This window comes from Chelonoidis abingdonii, chromosome 14 (assembly GCF_003597395.2).
Source record: "Chelonoidis abingdonii isolate Lonesome George chromosome 14, CheloAbing_2.0, whole genome shotgun sequence".
Taxonomy (NCBI): Eukaryota; Metazoa; Chordata; order Testudines; family Testudinidae; genus Chelonoidis; species Chelonoidis abingdonii.
In genome coordinates, this window is record NC_133782.1 from 11202688 (window position 1) to 11228957 (window position 26270).

At 42.0% G+C, this 26270-nt stretch overlaps 1 protein-coding gene across 2 annotated transcripts in view; it reads right to left on the bottom strand.

The window, feature by feature from the left end:
* The window catches only part of GNAS (GNAS complex locus), a 249684-nt gene that overhangs the window by 129373 nt on the left and 94041 nt on the right, over nt 1–26270 (bottom strand). For both annotated transcript variants that reach the window (XM_075072240.1, XM_075072241.1), the window contains exon 2: nt 21144–21216. In XM_075072240.1, coding sequence (XP_074928341.1) covers nt 21144–21216 — 73 coding nt within the window. The remainder of the gene's footprint in view (nt 1–21143; nt 21217–26270) is intronic.

The window sequence follows — 26270 nt, forward strand, 5'->3', positions numbered from 1 at the left end:
AACAGATCAGAAAGAGAGAGGGTCCAGAATGAATGGAACAGAAAAATAGCTGCATCTAGTTTCACTACAGGAAACTAAGGCCCCCCAAATGTCACCTGCCAATTTGAATTTTGCTCAGTAAAGCAAAGATCCGGCAATCTATTATGAATGAGGATAGACCCATATACATACAGAGTCCAACTGAAGTAATCAATAGGGCTCCACATGTGCATTCATGTACACCCACACAGAACAAATTGCAGGATCAGGGCCTAACTTTTACTTGCCTTAACAGTAACAGCAGTTTAGAATCCTGAAGACTAGCCCACTACGAATCATTGTGCATATTACTTCCAGGAGTAACATCAGTATTTAATAGATATCCTGGGGTTTTCACTCCCAGATTTAACAGAAGGGATGTAATGAAGAAGTCTATAGCTTTACAAAATGAAGAGCTGCTACAGTGATTCTGTTTATGACCCGAATGACTAGGACCTTAATCTTCTTTTGGGATGGCTAAGGGAAAATAACCCATTGCTGTTTCAAGTCTACACACTTTATAGCAAAAAGTAATTGGTTTTAAAAATGTTAGTTTCTCATTGCAAAGGTCTAAGAATGTTTCTTCCTTTTATCTCCACCTCTTTTTTTCTTCCTTCATTCCTCTTATGTTTCCAAGGCACAAGATGTTGTAGAAAGAAAAGAAATTTGACCACAAAATTCTGCCCATGCTCTTGCAACATACTCTGAGGTGCTACGAAGAATGCAAAATGGTCAAAACCACTTTACTAAACGTAATCATTTTCACATCTCTTCTACCTTCTTACCTTCAACTGTGGTAAGGATAAGATCACTCGTCTTTACATAGCACAATGAGATCCTCTCATGAAAGACATTACGTAGGAATTAAGTATTACTTCCGGGGCTGTCCAATGTAGGTAAAGACAAAACACAGAAGCAATATGGAACATTCTAGATTCTCATAAACCTTAAGTATCGGTAATAAAATAAATGAAGGCAAATAAACCTTGATTTTTTTAAAAACAGTAATCTTTTTTGCATCACATTTCTACAATACTTAAAAAAAATTTCTAGATATATTATAGGCAAGACTGGTTTATTACTAAGGTTGCCTGACAACTCTTTACTGCAAAACTCTGTTTTCAGTTGCTTGTAACTTTGTACGGACTGAAATTTTCTTTCCATGCCAGGTGTCTGCCTCAAGCTGATTTTTTTTCTGAAAATTTCAGCCAGAAGAGTTCAGCCATATGGAGTTGAGGCTGGAGAAGATATGTTGTTTTTCAATGTTAAAAAAAATTCTGGCAACCTTTTCTTTGGAAAGCTCTAGTGCCCCCATGCTTTAGAGCTAGGAATTGAAATACGGCAAGATTGGGATGGTCTGTGTGTGAGGGAGGGGCTTTTTGCTGGCCCCATTAAAATCCACCCAAATTTGGCTAAGGTATTAGCTTTTGGGGGAGTGGAGAATCTCGCAGTTTGCACATGCTCAGTTGAGACTTGCTAGAGTTTAACTATTAAAAGCTGAAGATTCCCTCACTGAACATGCTTCACCCTCACATAACTCTTACTGCAGACTGCATATGTGCCATCCCTACAATGTGACTGAGCATGCTCCCTCCAGCCAAGGCTATAGGGACAAAGCTGGACTTTCCCTGCGACAGCGGCTGTGGGCCAGGATGGGGTTGTTCACAGAACAGACCTGCCCTTGGAATGAATCAGGGTTATGTAGTGAAGGAGATTTGTCTCTAGGTAGGGACCTACCAAATTCACAGCCATGAATAACGCACCACAGATTGTGAAACCTGGTCTCCCACCATGAAATCTGATCTTTTATGTGCTTTTATTCTATATTAGGCAGATTTTATAGGGGAGACCAGCATCTCTCAAATTGGGGGTCCTGACCCAAAAGGGAGTCGCAGGGGAGTCACAAGGTTTATTTTAGGGACAATCGTGGTATTTCCACCCTTACTTCTGTGCTGCCTTGAGAGCTCGGCAGCCAGAGAGCGGCAGCTGTTGGCCAGGCGCCCACCTCTGAAGGCAGCACCCCGCCAGCAGCAGTGCAGAAGTAAGTATGGCAATACCATACTGTGCCACCCTTATTTCTGCGCTGCTGCCTTCAGAGCAGGGCAGCTGGAGAATAGCAGCTGCTAACTGAGGGCCCAGCTCTGCAGGCAACAGTGCAGACGTAAGGGTGGCAATACCATACCATGCCATCCTTACTTCTGCACTGCTGCTGCTGGCGGCAGCTCTGCCTTCAGAGCTGGGATTCCAGCCAGCAGTCACCGCTCTCCAGCTCCCCAGAATGCAGAAGCGTATAAGTAAGAATAGCAGCGTATAAGTAAGGGTAGCAATACCACAACCCATAACCCCAAAACCTGACCCATAACCCCACAACTCCCTTTTTGGGTCAGGATCCTTACAAATAAAATAGCTGAAATCATGAAATCTATGATTTTTTAAATCCTATAACCGCAAAATTGGTAGGGCTCTAGCTACAGAAGTTGAAAGGTGAGTCATCAATGAGGCAGGATTCCTGTGGGAAAAACAGTTGATTATGTACTTAAATGACTATAAATATTGCATATGCACAATGGAGCCAACTTAAGGTTGCATAGGCAATCTTATTTCTGGAATTTATTAAGTTCTGACTGCTTGACTTTCAACATTAACAATGTTCTTTTAATGTAATTTTTTGGTAATAGTTATTTGTGGTACATATTTTTCCTTGATAGTTCTGCATATTCCGAACCAAGTTTCTTCCTTTGAGTCAGCCATCCAAAATGGTCATGTCTTACAACTCATCAGTTTTACTTTTAAAAACAAAAAAGTTATCTATTTTTCTCAAACTATTTTGTTACACTCAGATTTGTAAAGTGAAGCTTTAGCCTTTCCTACCCCAAATTCTGAAAATATAAACTCTTAGAAATAATTGAAAAAAAAACAACAACACACTTTTGTCAATATAATTCAATCACTGACCATTCAGCCAAAATTACAAAAATGAGAGTTATTGCAATAAATCAGAACCTCCACAAGGTTGAGGAATATACTTAACATTTCTTGCAGCAAGGGAAGTACAAGACATCGGAAACAGTGTACCTAAACGGACACTGACCTATCGGGATGTTTTTTTCAAACCTTAAAAACACCCTCCTGTTTCACAAAAAAGATGAAGGGGGCAGGATGTATAGAAGTCACAATGGACCCAGAGCCAAGTACACCATTCTGATACATAAGGGAGAGCAGAACTGACCCATGGATTCTATTGCCAGCTCTTCTACCAACCTACTGAGTGACCTTCAGTAATTCACTTATCCTCAATGTACGGGTAAGAAAACAGAAGCGCAAAGAGGTTAACACTTACTTTGCATTATAGAGTGCTTTGAGAACCTTACAGATCTATATTACTGGCATGTATTCACTTCACAGATGCAGAAAACAAAAAGTACAAAAATTATATATTTAATATGACTAAACTATTTTTCAATTAACTGATATTTGAGACCTACTGCTTTACAGTTAGGGTGTTTTGCTTATATTTTAACATTATTATTACACACTAGATATATATTTGGGTCTTTACTTAAAATGGCTGTAAAGAGTTGAGCTAGAATACAAAATATCCAAGTTATTCTACCAGTCACTTGATGTAATTAAATTAATTCATGAAATGAATTAAGTAGTTTCATTTTTCCACAGTATTGACATGGTAAATCAAACCTGGCTACCATGTTTATTTTTAAACTACTTAAATCAAGGTTAAAAAAATAGATATACACAGAGTTTGCTGAACTTACATCGTGTATGCAAGTGTCCCATTACACCCTCTATAAAAAACCGAAGGGAAAATAAAAAACCAAGAGAGATAAGAATAAACCATCGTCCCATATGCGAGCCTAGGAAAGCAGCCTACTGGAATCAAAACCACAACATTCTACACGAATGTTTTCTATTGAATCTAAACATTTTCTAAAAATTTCTATTTAGAATCAAAATAATCTATTAATAGCTGAAGTACAACATTAAAGTGTATTCGTGTGCATGTGGAACCTGTATCTAGGGACAGTATTTGAATCATAATAGTTAAAAAGGCAGTGACAAAATCATAAGAATAAATTGTATGGAAAATCCCTTAGCTAGCTATTAGGCTGCTATTCAGGGCTAAATGTGATGTCTCCTGAGATCATCTGAAGCCTCAGAAGGAAGATTCTACAACTCCACTGTTCCATTAGCTCAGTGCTCTTGGGAGTCTACAAAAGGTGCAGCAGGGACAGATGATTATTTTCTCGTGCCTCGACTAAAAATACAAGCGAACACAGTGACTTATTTAATAACCCTTTGGAGAATACAGTAAACAAAGAGGTAGCTAATCCATCAGGTCACAATCCTAATGCAAGAACATCTCACACAAAGCAGAATACATGGTCAAGATATGCCACAATTATCTTGTTCAAAAAGTAGAGAATTTTGTCCAATGGCTACCAAAAATGTACGTGTAAGTACTGTTGATTGTAAATAACTAGGCCAACTGTAAAGAGCACTCAATTATAATTAAACTATGTACTTAGATCTAAACGCAAAACATATAACTAATGATTAAAAGGGGGTTGCTATTGTCAATGTATTAAATTAAGGTCTCGTGTGCACCAGGAAGTCAAACCTCAACTATCTGAATAGAACAGGCGATATTGTATTAATCTGGGTAAATGAGGGAATTTTCAATGCAATTAATCCTTATCAGCAGACATGCCCTTGCTTTAGTTACTGAGATTTTTGGATGATTGAGGTTTGACTGTACAATTTATTTATTCTTAGCTCTGCCTCAGTTCTTCATTAGAGATGTGGCCTGCACAACCATTGTGATAGATAATAAGACAGAAAATATCACAATGCCAACAGTTTGAATAGTGCATGCAGTTCTGGTCACCTGCTCTCAAAAAAGGTATTAGAATTGGAAAAGGTGCAGACAAGGGCAACAAAAGTGATAAGGGGTATGGAACAGCTTCTACTAGAGGACTGATTAAAAAGACTGGGATTGTTGGAAAGGACGGATATGATAGAGATCTACAAAATCACAAATGGTATGGAGAAAGAGCATAAAGAAGAGTTATTTACCCCTTCACATAATACATGAACCAGGAGTCACCCAATGAAATTTTTAATAGGCAGCAAGTTTAAAACAAACATAAGCATGTATTTCTTCACACAATTCACAGTCAACCAGTAGAACTTGGTAGCAGAGGACACTGTGAGGCCAAAAGTATAACTGGGTTCAAAAAAAGAGCTAAATAATTTCACAGAAGATAGGTCCACCAATGGCTACTAGCCAGCACGGTCAAGGATGCAATGCGATGCTCTGGGTGTCCTCAAGCCTCTGACTGCCAGATGCTGGGTTTGGATTTCAGGAGATGGATCATGTTCTGTTCGTTCCCTCTGAAGCACCTGCAATTGATCACTATTGGAAGAAAGAATACTGAGCTAGATGGACCATTGTTCTAACCCAGGATGGCTATTCTTATGTTCCCCTAACATACAAAGGCAAGACATGTCTAAAAATAAAGATGGAGATTAATCTCAGCAGGCTCCGCTGCATATTTGACTCCAAGGCATTAAATTATGCTTGCCGCTATCTTCGAGAAAACTTGAAAGGATGCACAAAAATTGAAACCAACATATTGGTGAGCTTTATGGCAATTTATTCCCTCACCGTCGTCGTCGTCGTCATCATCAACACTGAATCCACCATAAAGACCAACAGAAATGGTATAACACAATCATATAATCACCCTCAAGTTTTTAACTTCTTGTGTACAGAACATACCAACCAATGCAAGAAGCCAAACCATTCAGATATTTAGTTTGCAGGAGCACACAGTAAAGAGATTGTATTGATGAATAAAGTATCTTTGACAGGATAAGCTCACTGGAATTCGAGAAACAGATTTTTTTCCTGGGAAAATTCTATGCTTGATTAAGGACAGAGAAAATGGAGTTTCTGCTGAAACACGGAGGGACTCAAAGGGTTATAAAAATCTGAATGCATGGTTTTAAAAGTAAAAATGCAACACTCCATGAGGCTGGAAAGCTCAGGAAGACTCTGTCCATGAACAAAAGTATTATTTTTTCCAAACAAGAAATGTCAAGAAGATAGCAATTTTAACTAGGAAAACATTTGTGGGAGAGAGAGAATGAATCAGATTATCCTCTGGTCGGCCCATTTAAAAGGGTATGGACAAATAAAAAGCTAAGGACATTCATGGTAAGATGCTGATGAGACAGGAATTGAAACCGGGCACAGAGTCTGTGCCACAGAAGGGAATATAAGCAGCAGCATGTTGGTCAAATTCTTGAGAATGATAAGAGGCTGGTAGGAGGAAGCAAGACATGCAGAAATTACTTCAGGATAGAGCTTGGGATATGAGGAGATTACATCTAACTCTGGTATGACTCTTTTCTTTAGCTCTGTGTTTTGTATGATACAGCTTTAGATTGTTGTTGTGCAACAGATTAGGAAGACAATATTCCGCTCTACAGTTACATTGCAAAAATTTACTGTCGGGAATTATGGACAGGGGGATAGGTAATTTTGAAAAATAAGGTTACATCCTGTTTAGACCCTGATATTTTCTGAGTATTTTTGCTCCAATCAATCACTCTCAAAGAGTTCAAAAACATGTTTTGAATTAGCTACATGTTTACTGCAGCTGTAGGTGATTTTTTGGTATGAGGGAAGGAAAAGGAGAGATCCTTGGAAAGTCATGAGATACAGACCACTGAAGTTTATTTTAGTTTTAACCATTGGCAAAAAGTAATTAACAAAAAACAAAGACACACACAAAGTCAGTTCTAGAACAGTTTGCAATTTATTTTCAGCAGGCATTAATCTTTAAGGACTGTTTTATTTTTCCTTTTTGGTTCTCAGACGACATCGGTCATGCTTATTCCACTATTTGTAACTGTAATGGTATTCTTTCCCCACTCTAAACCTTAGAGTCCAAAAATGGGGTACCAACATGAATTCCTCTAAGCCTAAGTACCAGCTTAGATCTTGTAGGCTGCCACCAACCAGGACTTGGAGTGCCTGGTATACTCTGGTCTCCCCAAAACCTTCCCTGGGGACCCCAAGACCCAGATCCCCTGGATCTTGACACAAGGAAAGTAAACCCTTTCCTTCACCGTTGCCCTCTTCCCAAGCTTCCCCCTCCCTTGGATTTACCTGGAAGTCATGTGACTCAAACTTCTTGATTTCTTAAAACACAGAGGAATTCCACCTCCCACCCCCTCCCTTCCCACCAATTCCCTGGTGAGCGTACAGGACTCAATTACCTTTAGCCTTAAGCTAAGGGGGAAAAAAAACATTTAGGTTTTTAAAAAGAAAAGTTTTTAATTAAAAGAAAGAAAAGAAATCTCTGTTAATTCAAGATGTTACTATTTATGGGGTTCTTCAGCTATATAGACTAGAGAGAAAACCTCCCGCCAACCTCAGCACATACAAATTCAAATACTTCCCAGCAAAACGTACACATTTGCAAATAGAAAAACAATCAAAAAGGACTAAAACCGCCTCTTATCCTGATAACTTACTAAAATGTAGAAACAGAAAGAGTTTTTCAGAAAGATTGGAGGAATCTGCTTACATGTCTGGATCCCTCTCAGAACCCAGATGAGAACACGGACAAAGAACAAAACAACACAAAAGCTTCCCTCCGACCCAGATTTGAAAGTATCTTGTTCTCCTGATGGTCCTAGTCAGGGTGTTTCCAGGTTCACTGGTTTGTTCAACCCTTTTACAGGTGAAAGAGAACATTAAACCCTCCAACTATCCTATTTATGACACGCCCCCCCATATCCCAGGACAGTGGGGAACGTCACTGGGCGGTGATTATCTTCCTAGAACTTTAGAATAACCAGATTTATACAACACATCGGCACCTTTACCGCTATACTACTAAAGTATGCACAACTACAAGACTTTGTACATTTTAAAACTCAATTTTTAACCAGTGGATTTGGGAACTTTTACTGGGGAAAGAGATGCCATTAGTACATTGCTAGCAAGCTCCTGAATGTGGTTGAATTTCAAAATTCAAAATTTTGGAGAGCGTATACTACATTGAAGTAGTTTTTGTTTGTTTTCCTTGGCCGTATGAAGCCACTTTAGCACAGCTATGATCAGTTTGTAGCTTGGAACCGCCGTCCCCAACCTTAGGTCAGTCGTGGGGCAATGCGTTTGGCTGTAGTGTGTACAAATTGCCTGTAATACCCGGCCAAGCCTAAGAAGGATTGGACCTGTTTCTTGGACTTTGGGACAGGCCACTTTTGGATAGCATGCACCTTGGCCTGTAGGGGGTTTATGGTTCCTCGACCCAGATTTGAAAGTATCTTGTCTCCTGATTGGTCCTTTGGTCAGGTGTTCCAGGTTCACTGTTTGTTAACCCTTTACAGGTGAAAGAGACATTAACCCTTAACTATCTATTTATGACAGTAATCATAATCATTGCCCTCTAGAACTCTTAACACCAAAGCTCTGTACTAGATTGAAAACTCCCTATGCATACTTAAAGAGCTTTAGTGAAATTTAAACCTCAAAACTGAAGTGACAGCAAATGCTATATTTTTCTACAGTCCTCCTAATATGCAATAAAGACCTAATAAATCAAGTTGCTTGTGACGTATGTAAATATAGTTTAAAGGAACAGATTACCATTGCAGATTATCAGAAAATTGCAACATTTAAATACAAGTACAAATGTCGAGTTACAAGGCCAGGAACAATAATTCAAACGACAAACAGTTCTTTACTTGTGACAATACTAACTGGCAGTGTAACTACTGTTTTACCACAAGGATTCTCCCCCGACCTCCAAATAAATAAATTTGCATAGTCTGCCATCAAAAGCGCTGTTATTCTATCATATGCAACCAAAATCTAGCAAATTTTCTGAGGGAGAATGAATCACCAAGACAATCAATTTGCAAATAGAACATTCTTTCAAGCAATATCTTTTTAAAAAGAAAAAAAAAGAAAAAAAGCAGCCTGAATCATTTCTTCAATAGTGTGCTTTAAAACTAAAGCCTTTACACAGCAGCATGATTCTGATAGATAGAAATAGACAGGACTCTCCTTTTTAGGGAACTCTCCAATGTTTGCGAGTTAGCTGTCTGCATGTTACTGTATTTTAAGTGAATACAAATAAAAAAAATTCAGTTCAGTGTATTTGACGATTCTTAGGGCCTGATTCAAAGCCCACTGCAGTCAATGAATTCTTCCACTGACTTTAGTGGGCACTGGATCCAGCCCTTACAGACTTACGTTCAATTTCCAAGAGGACATTAGTGTTTGCAGACCAAATTAAGTGATGCACAAGGCAGACGCTATGAAGTATTAGCACTTCCAGAAGGATGGGCTTGCCATATAGATCATACTTCTCCTACTAGGAGATTCTCTTGTCCAGCATGTGTAGTTCTTTCAGAGGAAGTCTCCCTTCAGCTCAGAATTCAAGAGCCACACAGCACCTGCTTTCAATGCTAACTTTCTAAGAATATGAAAGAGACAGTTGATTTGGAAGTCAAAGCCTAAAGGGAATGATGAACAACTGCCCAACTCAGATTGCGACTCAAAGGCTAAATGTCCTTCAAGATCTCCACCAAGAAAGATGAAGGGTATGTCTACACTGGCAGAGTTACATCGCCGGCAGTTACAGTGCTGCTCAGACAGCGCTGAAGGAAAACTGCTGTTATGTGTTCACACTGTCAGCTGCCTGCGCAATAGTGTGTTCACACTTGTGGCACTTGCAGTGGTATTCGGAGTGGTGCACTCTGGGCAGCTATCCCACAGAGCACCTCTTTCTCTTCTGCTACTAACAGCTGTGGGAAGGCGGAGGGGGTCGCGGGGCATCCTGGGTCCTATCCCAACGCCCACTGATGCATTGCTTTGCATCCCAGCAACCCATGTGCTTCCATCCACATTTGGCATCCTCTTTCAATGTTTTGTGTACTGTGCATTCTGCCTCTTCAGTCTGCAGGGATGGATCCCACACTGTTGACCAATATGCTGCTCGCCTTCGTCACGAGTGGCAGTGGAGTTATTCCTTAAATTACAAAGGCAAGAGGAGTTTGACACTGATCTTGCCACATGTAGTAGCTATGACACGAGATTGCCTGTGGTGTTCACGGAAGTGCTGACCACAGTGGAACGCCACTTTTAGGCTTCGGAAACAAGCACTGAGTGGCGGGATCACATTGGCATGCACGTCTGGGATGCCAAGCAGTGGCTTTCCTCATCTTAAAGTTCTGCAGCCACATTCATGGGACTGTGTGATGAGCTTGCCCCAGTCCTGCGGCAAAGGACATGAGAATGAGAGCTGCCCTGTCGTTGGAGAAGCGCTTGGTGATTCCACCGTGGAAGCTGGCTTCTCCAGACTGCTACCAATCAGTCGCTAACCAGTTCAGCATGGGAAAGTCGACCGCTGGGCACATGTTGACGAAAGTGTGCAGGGCCATTAATCACATCCTGCTCCAAAAGACCATGATTCTGGGCAATGTGCGTGACATTGTGGATGGCTTTGCACAAATGGGCTTCCCTAACTGTGGAGGGGCGATAGATGGCACGCATATTCCAATTCTGACACCAGACCACCTAGCCACTGAGCACATTAATTAGAAGGGGTATTTCTCTATGGTTCTCTAGGCGCTTGTGGATCACCATGGGCATTTCACGGACATTAGCACAGGCTGCTCCAAAAGGTGCATGATGCATGCATGTTTTGGAACACTGGCCTGCTCAGGAAGCTGCAAGCAGGGACTTTCTTCCCAGACCAGAAGATCAATGTAGGGCAAGTTAATGCCATGGCTTATGAAGTCATATATGGACCACCATGACAGCAGCAAAGAGCGGTTCATCAATAGGCTGAGCAAGTGCAAAATGACTGCTGAATGTGCCTTTGGCCATTTAAAGGCTCGCTGGTGCTGCCTACATGGGAGGCAGGCCACGGCCGATGACAATATTCCTATGCTTACAGACGCATGCTGTACGCTACATAATATTTATGAAGGGAAGGACTGCTGAGGCTCAGTGCCTGGAAGCTGAATTTGAACAGCCAGAGACAAGGGCTATTAGAGGGCCACAGCATGGGGCAATAAGGACCAGCGATGTCTCGAGGCAGCAATTTGAAGCTGAAATCCACTAATATTTGTTGCTATGCTCAGGAGTGCAGTGCCTGTAATCTAGCAGGTGATTGTGATCAGTGCAGATGATGCACTGTTAAGGTTTAAGAAAATTGTCTGTTGCTTTGCAGGGCTCTGTTTATTCCATTAATTGAAAGCAAAGATTGCTCGCAAACCGAAACAATTCTTTTATTAAAAAACAGCAACCGCAGGAGAGAGACAAATAACAAAACCCCTCAGCACTGTTGGGGAAAAGGAAGGTCCCAGGAGGAAGTGGGGTCCCAGGACAGTTAAACATTTGTGTATGTCCAGGTATCATATGCAACCTTATCCTTTGGAGTACAGTGCAGCGGGATAGTTGTTGAGTGCAGTGGGTAGTGGGAGTCCGCAGGGCTGGACTGTGACAGGGCAGGAGTAGAATACAGCGGGTACAGCCTGGAGCCAGGAGGTTGATAAGAGTGTGCTGGTGGTGTCTGGGGCACATTGGAAAGAGTTTTGCAACAGCAGCTGCAGGGGAGAGCAGGGGTGGAGCTGCTCAATTTGTAGTGCTAGTAACGACTAGAGTGTGTCCACTTGGCGCTCCATAACTTTTAAAAACCGATCCATGGCTTCATTCTGGCATGCTGCATTCTCCTTTCAGTCCCTCTTCTCGCTGTCTCACCACTCCTTCAATTCTTGTTTTTCCACCACGGAGTACAGGAAGTCCTCTTTAGTTCTTTGTGGCCGCTTTCTGATTCTGTGCAGCCATTCAACTGGTGATAACAAAGAGGGAGGCTGGGCTCCCAAGGTCATATCTGTGAAGCCAAAAATGCAACGTTTTACATAAAGCAGTATTGTTTACAACACACCGACCACTGACTCAGTAATTTAAAACACAGCCACTATTCACATACCTGTCACTAACTGGCTAATCCCAGGCAAGCACACGTGAGCCACAAGACTCCCAAAATGGTGAGTAACTGCAGGGGCAGGAGAAATCAGTGTTCCAGGGCTGTACTGTACACTGGGCATGTGGCTCTTGGGGAGAGACAGTACTGTGGAAGGGGCCTTATAATCATTACTGTCCCCACACTTTCCACAGGCTGTGATCATTATGGAAGATACTTCGCTGCTGAGGCGAGCAGGAAGTCAAGGAAGGGTCTTCTCCAAGATGGCAGCTTCCACCCTGGCCCTTATGCAGCTCACCTGTGTGTGGCAATAGTTCACTCCCCCGCCACCGCCAGTGATGGCAGACTGGCGCAGGAAAATTACCCTTAATGGGGCAAGAAACAAAGCAGCTCTGCCAAAGAACCTGTGGCAGCGGATTGCCCAGTATCTCCATGAAAGTTTCCTGGAGATTTGAGGCATATTCCCGTGAAGTGCGAGAGTCAATCAACACCCATGTTCCGCCACTCACACTAGGCATGTGGTGGTACGCGAATCATACAGACACAAGCCTGCTTTCTGCAACTCTCCTGCCCCCAACAACTTGCTTCAGTGATTCCCAAAATCAAAGCCACTTACCAGGGGCCTCCTCTTTTGTTTGCGCTTCGCCAAGCTCCAACCGCTGTGACTGGCTAGCCTCCTCCAGGGTAGAAAAGAGCTCCTGGCTGCACGCATCTCTGAGCTCTGAGTCGTCCTCTGCCTCTGGGTCCCCCTCCTCCTCCCCCTCCCCATCCTCGTCCAAGATTTCCAACTCCTGGCAGAGTCCACTCTCCACTGACAAGCAAGCCACTGAAGTATCCACAGTGGCCTTCGCAGTGGTGATAGGGTCTCCACCGAGTATTGCGTCCAGCTCTTCGTAAAACTGGCAGCTTGTGGGCGCAGCACCGGAGCGGCAGTTTGCCACCCGTGTCTTGTGGTAGGCATTCCACAGCTCCTTCACTTTGACTCTGCACTGCAGTGTGTCCAGGTCATGGCCCCTTTCTGTCATGCATCATGAAATCAGTCTGAGGGTATCATAATTCCTAGGGCTGGAGCAAAGCTGGGACTGGACAGTCTCCTCTTCCCAATGCTGATGAGGTCCAGCACCTTGGCATTGCTCCAAGAAGGGGATTGCCTGATGAGTTGAGCAGGCATGGTCACCTGTAAAGATGCACTGTGACCACTGCACATTTCACTGAGCAAACAGGAAGGGGACTTTCAAAATTCCCAAGGAATTTAAGGGGTGGAACTGATGGCTGTCACCTAAGGGCAGGGCAGGGCAGTAGAGTTCAAACCGATGACTAGAGAGGCGAGAACAGGCATTGTGGGACACCTCCTGGAGGCCAAACGCAGTGCTGTAATTGACTAGGCTGCCTACACTGGCACTGTGGCACTGTAGCCCCAACACAGAAAGCTGTACGTCTCTCATCAGGGTGGTTTTGCACACTAAGTAGCTTGGCTGTGTGTACACCTCGGGAGTTACGCCGCAGAAAGCTGCTTAACTGTGCAGAAACTTGCCAGGGTAGGCAAGGCCGAAGAGACAAGACTGAGTTTTGCTGTCTCTTTAAAAGAGTGATTCCTCCTCCCCTAGAAATTAAAATGTTTTCCATAAAAAGTTCACCTTAACACAACGTTCAGGTCCCTAACAACTGAGTTTTTTATTTCATCAGATATAACTGTCTTCCATCAGACTGAAAAAAATCAAAGACAATGTTTAGCTTTTATAAACAGTGTTGTGTCCATCGCAAGACATATGCAGGACAAAGTTTTAATCACAATATCTACTCAGCTGATACACTGCCAGTTTATTATTACATTAAGTAGCCTTATTGAAAGACAACCACGTTTATTTTTAAGAAAAGATTTATAATACAATAAACTGAAATAAATTCTTCCTCCCCTATTGATTTACCCCGTATCTCACTTTCCACAATACAGGCCCCCGTATCAAAATCCATGACTAATTAATTCAGCTGGAATGAGACTTTTGAAAATTCTTCAAGAAAACCCCTCAGTCTCAAAACACAAACACAGAGTTTGCAGGCTATTTCCCCTAAATGGCTCAAAAAAATGAACAACTTGTGAGTTTTACTTGGCCACCAGAAAAAACTTGTTTCTGTTGTTAATAGGAAGGAATCTACTAAAGTCACTTTACATTTCCTGGCAATGCACTGACAAAACCATTCTGAAAAAACGATTCTTATACACCATCTGAAACAAATAGTGAAGGCACAGGAACAATGTTTGCATGAGTAATATCCTATCTGTAAGGAAGATTTCCCTCTTCCTTCTAAATGACTTAGTTATAGTTATTATATTCTTTCCCTTTGTCTTGGTTTATTTTGTGATTAAAAATAATAATAAACCAAGACCAACATTTAGAAAACAACATCCCAATAATTCTCATATATCAACTGTTCAGAAATGCATGTCAAAGGATAGGTTTGGAGAATTAGTTAAAGATTGCATATGCTGGGGAGCTGGATGGTCGAGGGGAAGCGGTATTGTGGACCAATTTACCTGTAAAATCCCTTGTTTGGATCCAGTCTGGGTTGACAGTGACTATACAGTTTTTCACTCTGTCATTCACTGGCTTATGTGAAATGATTGAGATCTAGTGGACCAGTGTACAAACAAGGATTACATTGTGTATCAGATAATATCTCCATATTCCCTCAAACTATTTTAAAATGGGGTGTGGGGAAGAAGACAAAAAGAGAACGTTCCAAAACTTTAGGGGATTAGATAGGTTTATAATCCAATTTTATTTTGAAAAAAAATTGCAGTGAGGAACTCAAATATAATCTGTCTGACAACCTTGAAAACTAAGCTATTCAATTCTGTTTCACAGAATCATAGAAATGTAGTGCTGGGAGAGACCTCAAGAGGTCATCTAGTCTGTCCCCCCACGCTGAGGAAGGACCAAGTACACCTAGACCATCCATGACAGGTGTTTGTCTGACCCGTTCTTAAAAACCCTCAACAACCGGGAGCCCACCACCTCCCTTGGAAACCTATTCCAGCATTTATCTACCTTTATAGTTGGAAAGTTTTTCTGAATATCTCACCTAAATCTCCCCTGCTGTAGATTAAAGCCCATTACTTCTTATCCTACCTTCAGTGGAAATGGAGAACAACAGATCACCACACTCATTATAACAGCCCTTAACACTGTTGAAGACTTATCAGATTCCCCTTCGGTCTTCTTTTAGCAAGATAAAATATGCCCAGTTTTTTTAACCTTTCATCATAGGTCATGTTTTCTAAACTTACCATTTTTGTAGCTCTCCTCTGAATTCTGTCCACATCTTCCTTGAAGTGTGGCACCCAAGACTTGGACATAGTACTCCGGCTGAGGGCTCATTAGGGCGGAGTAGAGAAGACCAATCACATCCTGTGTCTTATGTAAAGTATCAGAGGGGTAGCCGTGTTAGTCTGAATCTGTAAAAGCAGCAGAGAGTCCTGTGGCACCTTATAGACTAACAGACATTTTGGATCATGAGCTTTCGTGGGTGAATACCCACTTCACCCACGAAAGCTCATGATCCAAAACGTCTGTTAGTCTATAAGGTGCCACAGGACTCTCTGCTGTCTTATGTAAGACACTCCTGTTAATACACCCCAGTGTATCAGCCTTTTCTGCAAATGGATCACATTGTTGACTCAGTCAATTTCTAGTCCACTGTAACCCCCAGATCCTATACCGCAGTACTATTGCCTAGCCAGTTATTCACCATTTTGTATTTGCGCATTTGATTTTTCCTAAGTGTAGTACCTTCACTGTACTGAATATCATCTTGTTGATTTCAGACCAGTTCTCCAATTTGTCAACTTTATTTTGAATTCTGATCACAGAATCAGAGATTCATAGAAATGCATTGCTGGAAAGGACCTTGAAGGGTAAGCTAGTCCAGCCCCCTGTGCTGAGACCATCTCTGACAGGTGTTTGTCTAACCTGTTCTTAAAAACCTCCAATGCCAGCAAATCCAGCACCTTCCTTGGAAACCTATAAGGCTAGTTATGCTCTGGAATAGTTGGGAACTTTTCCTAATATCTAACCTAAATCTATCTTGCTGCAGATTAAGCCCATTACTTTTGTCCTAGCTCCAGCGGACACTGAGAACAACTGATCATTATTTTTTTCCCCCGAACACCTCCAATCCTGTCCTCCAAAGTGCTTGCAACCCCTTCCAGTTGGTGTCATCTGCAAATTTTGTAAGCACACTTTCCACTCCATTACCTCAGTCCTTAATGAAAATGTTGAATGGTACCAATACCAGAGACAAGCCAGACGCCAACGGGACACCACTAGATATGTTCTCCCAGTTTGACAACGAACCACTAATAACTACTTCTTGAGTATGGTTTTCCAATCAGCTGTATCCCCAATCTAGACCACATTTCCCTAGTTTATGACACTGTCATGTGGGACTGTGTCAAAAGCCCTACTAATAATCAAAATATATATCATATCTACTGTTTCCCCTGTTCACTAAGCCAGTTTCTCCTATTATCTTTAAAAAATAATTTGCATTTCTATCACCCTTTACATAAAGTGCTTTAAAATATTAGTAAACTAAGCATGAGATATTTAAGAATTATCCCTATATTATGGGGATACTGAGGCACAGAGGAGCTACTGATCTATCCATGGCCTTGCAGCAAGACTGACTGAGCCAGAAATACAACCCAAGTCTACTAACTAGAAAGCCATCTTGCCCTTATTTATCACTTTTCCCAGTTGATTTCCTGTGTCTCTTTTTCAACACTTAATTTCCAGCATTGGTTTCATTTCTGTTGAACTATTTCAATCTCTCTTTTTAATAAGGCTTTTCTAAATTGCCCATTCCCCATTTATTCCTCCCTTTCTGAAGTCACACATGAATAGCAACCCTCCCTCCAGCGCCTCTCAACCTAAGCTGTCAGCAAAACACCATTTTTTAACCCCTAAATCAACCCCTCCTTCTGTCTGCCCTTGTCATCTTCTCCATTCAGTTTGCTCCCTCCTACTTCACTGAGGCTGATATATTAAATCTTGCACATAATGCTTCCAAAGGAGGAGCAAATTCAAAGAGAGAAGGATCATATCAGTTTCACTTTATTACTAGTTGCTGGAAAAATGCAACATGCAGCAGCACAGACCTGCTCCTTTGCAGTATTCTTATGAAAATACAGTTTCAAAATATTAAGGAGGGAGGGAAGGGAAGTCACAGGCTTCCTGCTATTACGTGCCAATTTTAAACCTTTACTACATCACAAGGGGCCCCATTGTTGGCAGTCTTGGGGAAGCACAAAGGATTTGGTTGGGATGGTGTCTGAACTATCTTTAAAGATGGATTCTCCTAGTCAAGGATGAGGCACAGTGGAAAGGCAGCATGGGGAAGCATGTACTCCCACTGCCCATGCTGTAACTGCTGTGTGGATATGTCAGTCCACAGGGTGGGAAGGATAGCTCAGTGGTTTGAGCACTGGCCTGCTAAACCCAGGATTTCAATCCTTGAGAGGGAGCCATTTAGGGATCCGGGGCAAAAATCTGTCTGGCGATTGGTCCTCCTTTGAGCAGGGGGGTGGACTAGATGACCTCCTGAGGTCCCTTCCAACTCTCATATTCTATGAGCTCTGGATGCAACTAATACTTTCTATAAGAATTGCAAGCACTTATGCCAGTGCAAATCACTTTCTATTATAGACCCTGTCCTGCTTCCCCAATATCACAGAAGTGGTCCACCCATACCACAATGCTTTATCCCCCTCCCATCCTCTCCCTCACAAAAGGAAAACATTTTTTTCCCTCTTCACAACCATAATTTATAAGATCTATGTTTGATTTATTTTTAAGCAGTCTTTGCTATAGTCACCCAGCTAAAAAACTGTAACCACCCTCAAATTCACCTCAATGCAGTTAACAATTAAACATCTTAATTACTTGGAAAACCCTCATCGTTCTTCAAATAACTAATTAGATAAAACAATCAAGAATTTGAATTCCAGAAGGACAATTTTCTAGTTTGGTGAAAAATAAAAATAAATATTTCACTTAGTTAAATAGGCAAAAGTTTTCTAGAATCTGAAAAGAAACCAGGGTATACAACTTTTAGATAATGTTTTCACCTCTTAGTTCAGAGAGCCGAGAATACACAGGACTCAAGGCCAAGTTTAGCTGAGTGCTCAGGTACAATTGCCTTTGATATACAATAGTGATTTTCAACTTTTTTTCATTTGTGGACCACTAAAACATTGCAAATGGAGGTGCAGACCCCTTTGGAAGTGTTCGACTGTCTTTGGACCCTCGGGGGTCCGTGGACCACAAGTTGAAAATCACAAATATAGAATAAAGGCAGAATACGAAAATTGCTGCGGATAAGTAGCACACTTAGCATTGGAAGTTTAATTAGCAGAAATTAAAAATATCTGACCAAAGAAAAAACTTGCACCACCAAGATACCTACTTCATTTATTCTGAAAGCACATGTGGTGTTTTTGACAAGATATACTTTCATTCTGCTTGTATCACATGACCACAGAGGTGACCAAATCAAGGACATCCAAGTTTTTAACAGTACTACCAACCTGGATTTCTTGTAAGCCACACACAGTTAACCTACATCACTGGAAAAGATTTAAAACCACATCCATACTAGACAGCAGAAGGGCTTCCAATGGACAATTACACTAATTAATAACTCCTTACTTACAATGTATTATGGCATTTACAAACAACCTATCATAAGAATAAGTGCCAAACTGGGTCGGAGCCAATGTCCATCCAACCCAATATCCTGTCTCCAATAGTGGCCAGTACCAGAGCTTCAGGGAGAATGTATAAAACAGGGCCGTTGGAGCAATCCATCCCATCTTCTACTCCTGGCTGCCCGAGGTTTAGGGTCGCACTAAGCATGGGATTGCATCCCTGACCATCTTGACTAATAGCCATTGAAGGACCTGACATCCAAGGAACTTATCCAGTTCTTTTTTGACCCAAGTTATACTTTTGGTCATCACTACATCCCAAGGCAATGAGTTCCACAAGTCATTCATCACATCTATTTATTTTGTTGTTGTATATGTGACTCAGTTTATCCTTGACTTTTTTCTAATGAGACTGGTATGATAAATAAGAAAAATTAATGTTTAATTTACCAGACGAGAAAACTAAACCCCTACTTATATACTGAAAATCTAGCAAGGAATCAAGTGGGTAGGTTGCAGGGGGATGGGCAAGAAAGAAGGAAGGTGTAGGGAGCAATTAACTCACTTTAAGAAAGATATCAATAATTTAAGGAACTAGTGTATAATCTGCAAGGTCCTCACCATGCTTAAACATATCTTTCCCCCTAACATCTGAAGGGTAAGTTATGATTTATTTATTCTTCTGGTAGCAATTAAAAAACTTAGACACTACACAACATGCTTTTCACACATTCTGTATGCTTTTCTACTGTGGTTTCCATGTAACTAAACGTCCCAACACTTATTAGTGATAGAGGGAATGTATGAAGGCAATGTGTCACTCATTACTCACTAGCAACATCTCATTTGCAACCATTAATATTTTTAGTAGATTTAACCTGTGTCGGTTTTATGGGCCAATTTCTGAAAGATACCCATTAATGTCAATGGAAGTTACAAATGCTGAGTATTGTAGATGCTTAGCAATTCTCAGCATCTGATCCTACATCAGGGTCAAATCCTACAATCCTCCACCCCCCTGACTAGCCAAATTAAATTAATGAAGATTACTTGCATGAGTAAGATTTTGCAGGATTGGGCCCTGAGAATGTTGTCTCATTGGGCAAAGAGAATGTTGTCTCATTGGGCAAAGAATGTTGTCTCATTGGGCAAAGAGAATGTTGTCTTGGGCAAAGAGAAAATATTCTTTACAGATAGCAGCTAAAAAGTCATAGTGTAGGATGTTATTTATTGTCAATCAGTCTAAACTTTCTTCCAAGAGAATGCGTACCTTATGCTGAACTAGCGTTTGGGGATTAGAAGGAAGTACTGTCCAGGTTCTTTGGCTGGATGTTTAGCTCAGACGTTCTTACTGAAGAATTATCTACTGAAAAACTAACTAATCCTCTGAGACAGAAGATTCACATACTAAATTATGTTGTCTGAAAGTCAAAATATCACACAATTGAAAAATATATTATCTTCGGAAAAAAATATAATGAGGATACAACGCAATCTAACAAAAAGATGCTGGGCTCTGAAATTCCAATGCCCAGAAATTAAGTTGGAATCGTTGTAATTCTAAGAGCACATACCTTTCTCAAGCAGAGATTGTCTATAAGCATAAACAAAAGCCAGGAGGAATCTTTATCTCCCTCCAGTAGAATTAAGTGAAAAATTAGAAAACAAAAATCTCTCTTGACCAAAAGGTACAGTTAATGGTACAGAAGACTAATTATTATTAACAACAACTTGATATAGCATTGAGATAAAGCTGCAAAGTTGTTTTTAACTATATGTAAAGTTAAAAACTAAATTATTGATAAGAATGACTTTTTATGTCTAATACTTTCCCCATCAATACTGCCAAATAATTTCACAGACATAAATAAGTGTAAACACAGAAAGCTTTAAGCCACAGGATTTAACACACATAAGAAGAGAAAGAAAATCAAACCCAGAATCCCAAAACCTCACAAACCAGAGTATATAATGAAGATACTGAAACATAAGCTCCTTGTTCGAAATAAAGAAGACCGCATTTGTTTTGTAGTTTAGAATTTAACAAGAGAAAATGTTTACAGCAACATGAATCAATGTGCTACAGCAGAGGTAAATCAGTGTCAGCCATGTTATGGAAGAAACTGCAGTGGAAAAAAAAATCTTAGTCTTAATCAAGTCTGGTACACAGAGCCTTGACAAAATCATTGTATAGCAATGTCACTTATTTATTACGAGTGTCTGACTTCTTCCCGATAAACTGCACATAACATTGATTATTCCCATCTAAACATACACAGCTAAATTCTTAAAGTCATAACATTAAGAAGGAAATATACTGGATATAACACAAAAGCAACCACTATTGTATGGTTCTTAAGGTATGAAGTGAAAAAGATGAATGCACTTACTCAGCATTAAATCCATTCACATGTAAGATCCTCATCTGTTTGACTATTGTGCTTTTACCAGATTCACCAGCACCTAGAAAATGAAAGTAAATCAGTTTCAGAAGTAAGCATGAGTGATCCAGAAGCACATAAGAATCTTCTCTTCAGGAGCAAAATCCAAAAAATTTGGATTACTCAGTACAAGAGTGAAAAGTGAAAGGAAAAAGTAACTGCCATAGGAAACTGCAGACATGGCTAAAAATAAATGCCCAGTTCCAGTCATGTGTCAGAGCTGAAACTTGGAAGATTTCACCGTCCATTATTTCTAGTGTCAATGTTAAAAGCAGGCTGGCTGTTTGGAGGAAGAGACGGGGCAACTTTAAAATGCAGGCGGGGAGGGAGAAGGGGAAAAAACTGACAAGTTTGAATCTTCTCATTTGGTCACCACTTTCCTGGTGGAAAGAAAGGTCGAGGCAATTAAATCCACGTGAACCAAACACATTTTTCAGTTAGATCCTCAAAATTTTTGAGCCTTAAAATGTAGCTCCTGTCATACAAACACTGAAATTTAACCACTCAATATGCAAAATATGGACATTGTCATCTGAATAAGGAAAGCAGTCCCTCTGACCCCTCCACCCACACATCTGCAGAAAAGCTCCCTCCTCCTACCCCAGTCTGCATCCTGTAAGAAGCCTCCCCATTCTCTCCACATGCTCCAAACCGCTCTCTCTCGCTTGCACACACACACACACTCTATGGGTTGCAGAGAAAGCTCTCTCCAGTCTGCATCCTGTAAGCAGCCCTTCTTGTCTTCTCCCACCCCCACACACACCAGGAACTAAAGAGAAAGCCCCTTCAGTTTAGTCAGGTTCCTATAAGCAGTACCTTTCTGGTTTTCCCCCACCCTACGCACTGAGCCTAGGCTATGGAGAAAGTCCCTTTTCTCCCATTCCAGTCTGCACATTGTACCCACTCCTCCTGCATACTAAAGGGCTTCAGCAACAAAATCCAGTTGAGCCATCCACACATTCAGATCGGTGGCTCTCTGTGCAAAGCAGACAGACATTTTTTGCAGAGTAAAACCCCTTGTCTAGTGAATTATACACATAGATGCTCTCTTTAGCATCCTTTGGCTGCTTATTTTCCCCTGCCATAAGCCTGGGTCTCACTAAGAGAACGCGCATAAAGACCTTTGTAGGATAGGTTTATGGAAGCACAGTTTGTGTTTCTAGGATGCCAGGCCTTCCCTAGCACACACTGACAGCACAAGTCTCCATTTTGAATCTCACGTTCAAAAGTGCATTTTAGTAGTTATATTTCAAAATTTGTTTTCTGACAGAGACACTCACTTCTGCCCTCCACCATAAAAGCTGAATTTTTTTTTCACCCAAGTCCTTAATAGCCCTGCTCTCCTTCCAAATAAGCTTCTTTGGACATTTTGCTGCCCAGATGCCAAAATGTTTCACCTCTTCTCTCCCCTTTTCACTAGTTAAGAATATTTTCTGTCCCTAACTTTGCATCTACCATATACCCCCAAACAACAAAAAATAACCATGCCATCTGATAAGACAGGGAGCAAAACCAATCAAAAACATGAACATTCCCAGCTAAAGCAGAAACTGGGTCATCTCCACAACTGGAAACAACCTGTGTATTGCAGCGAATGTTGCATCTGCTGAGATACTTACACACACAGTAATTAATAACAGAATTTCAACTCTAATGCTGAATTTCCTAATGATTGCCTCAGACAGATTTTAACGTCCAGTTTCTTAATTTCCTTTTCTAGGTTTTATTTTTTTTTTAAGAGTAAAAACAGAGTATAATATGTGTAATTGACATTCCATGGAGTCAGAGGCTTCTTTGGACCAGACAGAACATCAGGGGACCAAGCTGAAGCTTTATATATTGCTCTGAATGAGCGCATTCCTAAAATGTGTAGCTCATTATGGAGCAACAGGGACACAAAGGCCCCAGTACTGTGAACACTTACATATGTGCTTAACTTCACCACCATGAGTAGTCCTACTGATTTCAGGGAGACTACTCATAATAGTAAAGGTAACCATATATAGGTTTGCTGGACAGGGGACTAAGAACAGTATTATCAATCCATCAAATAGGTACTCTGTATTATTCTTAATATTTTCTCAACATACTCTTATTATAACGTTTTGCACTTAGAGTTTCTCATTTATAGATTTCAAGTGCTCTACAAAAGTGGATAAACATAAGAATAATACACTGATACAGGCATTTTAACATTAAGGTATGTGTGCTATGGATTTCACATAAATACAGGACAGCTACTGTTTTAAATCTTAACATCTGGGTCACTCACATTTAAATAAAACAAAAACAAAAAAACCAAAACAAACAAACAAAAATGAAGAGGCCTTATTATAAAGAGCCTACAAGTTTTCATTTATAGATATCTGAGCCATTTTTTTTTTTGTTACCAAAGACAAAAAGCACATCACAACCAAATGTCTTCTATTTTTTGAAATCTTGTTGCTTACTTAAACAAACTAATTTGATAGGATTTTCCTGTGTGAATATTTATATAACGGTCAGTCTCCTGAATCTCTGGCTGAAATTTCCCCCAGACAGAAAGTCAAATTGTACTGAAAAGAGGGGTCTTCTGTGGGAATGTTGACAGACTCTTAAGCATAGTGGATGCTACAATAATTCTTCTGGTTATTTCTCCATTTATGCCAAACCTCTTTTCTTCTTCTAAATCGGCACTTTAAAGATTTTACTCATGAGGATATCCAAGTCTGCACCCCTCCCCCCAAAAATATTAAGATGTCAATTCATAACAGAACTGATTCAATTTTACCCAGGGCCAACCTCTCCTCCACACAAAAAGAAACCCTTAATACATTCAAAAGCAACACACTCTGCAGTGACTGAATTTACTAACATCTCATATTTACATCTCATTTTAAAAACATTTCAGAACAATATGCCTGTCCCGGGTACATTTCTTCATTAATATTTTTATTGTAATTTTGGGGCCTTCACCACCCTGTAAACCTCAACCTGTATTTCTAATTGTATCTGCTCAAAAATACCACATATGCAAATAATCCAGTCTTAAATGTTAAATATGTATATAGGCCCAAGCCATAAATGCTCCCCAGAACACACAACATTTAACTAGATTTCCAACAAGAAAATAATAATGATAACAAACATGACAGAGGAGAGAGTACATGTCCATGACCCTTTGAAAAACAGCCTGTTTCCCACCACAACCCTGACACTACACTTCACAGCTTCCCCACCACAGATATTCACACACACCCAATCCCTTTCCTTGTTCCCCTCAAGGATTAACATTCCTTCCCCAACCACTTCCCCATCCTCTTTTCCAACACAGTATCCCCCTTCTTAAAAATCCATTTCCCATCTCTCTCCTCCACAGCCTGGCTTGTAAGGTGCATTTCCCTGTTCCTATCCCCTGTTTCAAAAAGGACGAGTTCCTCCAGATCTCCCTTCCCCTCTTACACCCCAACAAGCCCATTTAATTCCTCCTTCCCCAACAGTAAGTAGGATCAGTGAGTCGCCCTGTAGACATGCTCATCCCTGAATAATTGCTTCCCCCACTACTCCCTGTGCCCTCCCTTACCTATTAGGAGGAGCCTGGGTAGGCCTTGAAGATTTACTAGCTCTTTCTGGTCAGCTGTTTTGTCCATATCTCCCTCTAGGGTCAAAGCCCTGATCTTTCCCAGCCCCCAAGACCCTTACCCAGACCTATTTATCTTCCCATAGCTGCTTTCCTCCAGACTCCCTCTCTCACCCCCAACTGCTTTCCTGCACTTGGCACCCCTTTACACAGGGTCAGGTCATCAGGACCCAATGAGCCTCCCTACAGACCCACTTGTACCTGAGCTTTCCCCAAGGCCTCCTCCAGTCCATTACCTGCAAGAGCTCTTATCTGTTTCTCCGCCTTTCCGTCCACCCAGACCACTCTTCTCACGGGCTCCCCCAACGGATGGTGCTATAGATCTGTCTCTCCCAGGTCCCCCAAGCCTTCCCCTTTACTCAGTGAAACAGCGTGGCGCTGGAGAACTACTTCCCACAACACCCCCTCCTCCTGGCCTAGGGCCACTCCACCTTCCCCAGGGAGAGTAGTCTAGACCTTCCTCCCAGCCACTCTGTCCCCTAACTCCTGAGAAAAGAGCCAATGGGTGGGCCCTACACACCCGGGCCAGGCTCCTGTCCTCTCAGCCCCCACCCTCAGAGCAGCCGGTGCATGGCCCTACAGGCCTGCTCCCCATGGCCCCTGTCTCCCAGGGTCCCTCTCACCCTGTAAGAGAAGCTGGTGAACGCTCTACAGAACTGCTCCCTCAGGCCCGTCTCCCACAGTCCGCCTCACCCTGTAAGAGCAGCCACTGCGTGGCCCTACAGACCTGCTCCCCCAGTCCCCTGTCTCTCCAGTCCCACACTGTAAGAGCAGCTGGTGTGTGGCCCTACAGACCTGCTTCCCCCAGGCCCCTGTCTCTCCAGCCCCACCCTGTAAGAGCAGCTGGTGTGTGGCCCTACAGACCTGCTCCCCCAGGTCCCTGTCTCCCCAGGGTCCCCCTTACCCTGTAAGAGCACCTGGTGTGTGGCCTTACAGACCTGCTCCCCCAGGTCCATGTCTCCCCAGGGTCCCCCTCACCCTGTAAGAGCAGCCGGTGCGTGGCCCCACAGATCTGCTCCCCCAGGCTCCTATCTCCCCAGCCTTCCCCCCATAAGAGCAGCCAGTGCGTGGCCCTATAGATCTGCTCCCCCAGACCCCTGTCTCCCCAGCGTGCCCCCCCACACCCCCTGTAAGAGCAGCCGGTGTGTGGTTCTACGGATCTGATCCCTCAGGCCCCTGTCCCCCCAGAGTCCCTCTCACCCTGTAAGGGCAGCCGCTGCGTGGTCCTACAGACCTGCTTCCCCAGGCCGGCCTCATCCTGTAAGGGCAGCCGGTGCACGGCCCTACAGACCCCAAGCCCCTGTCTCCCCAGCGCTCCTCTCATCCTGTAAGAGCAGCAGATGCGTGGCCCTACGGACCTGATCCCCCAGGCGCATCTTCCCAGGGTCTCCCTCACCCTGTAAGAGCAGCCGGTGCGTGGCCCTACAGATCTGATCCCCCAGGCCCCTATCTCTCCA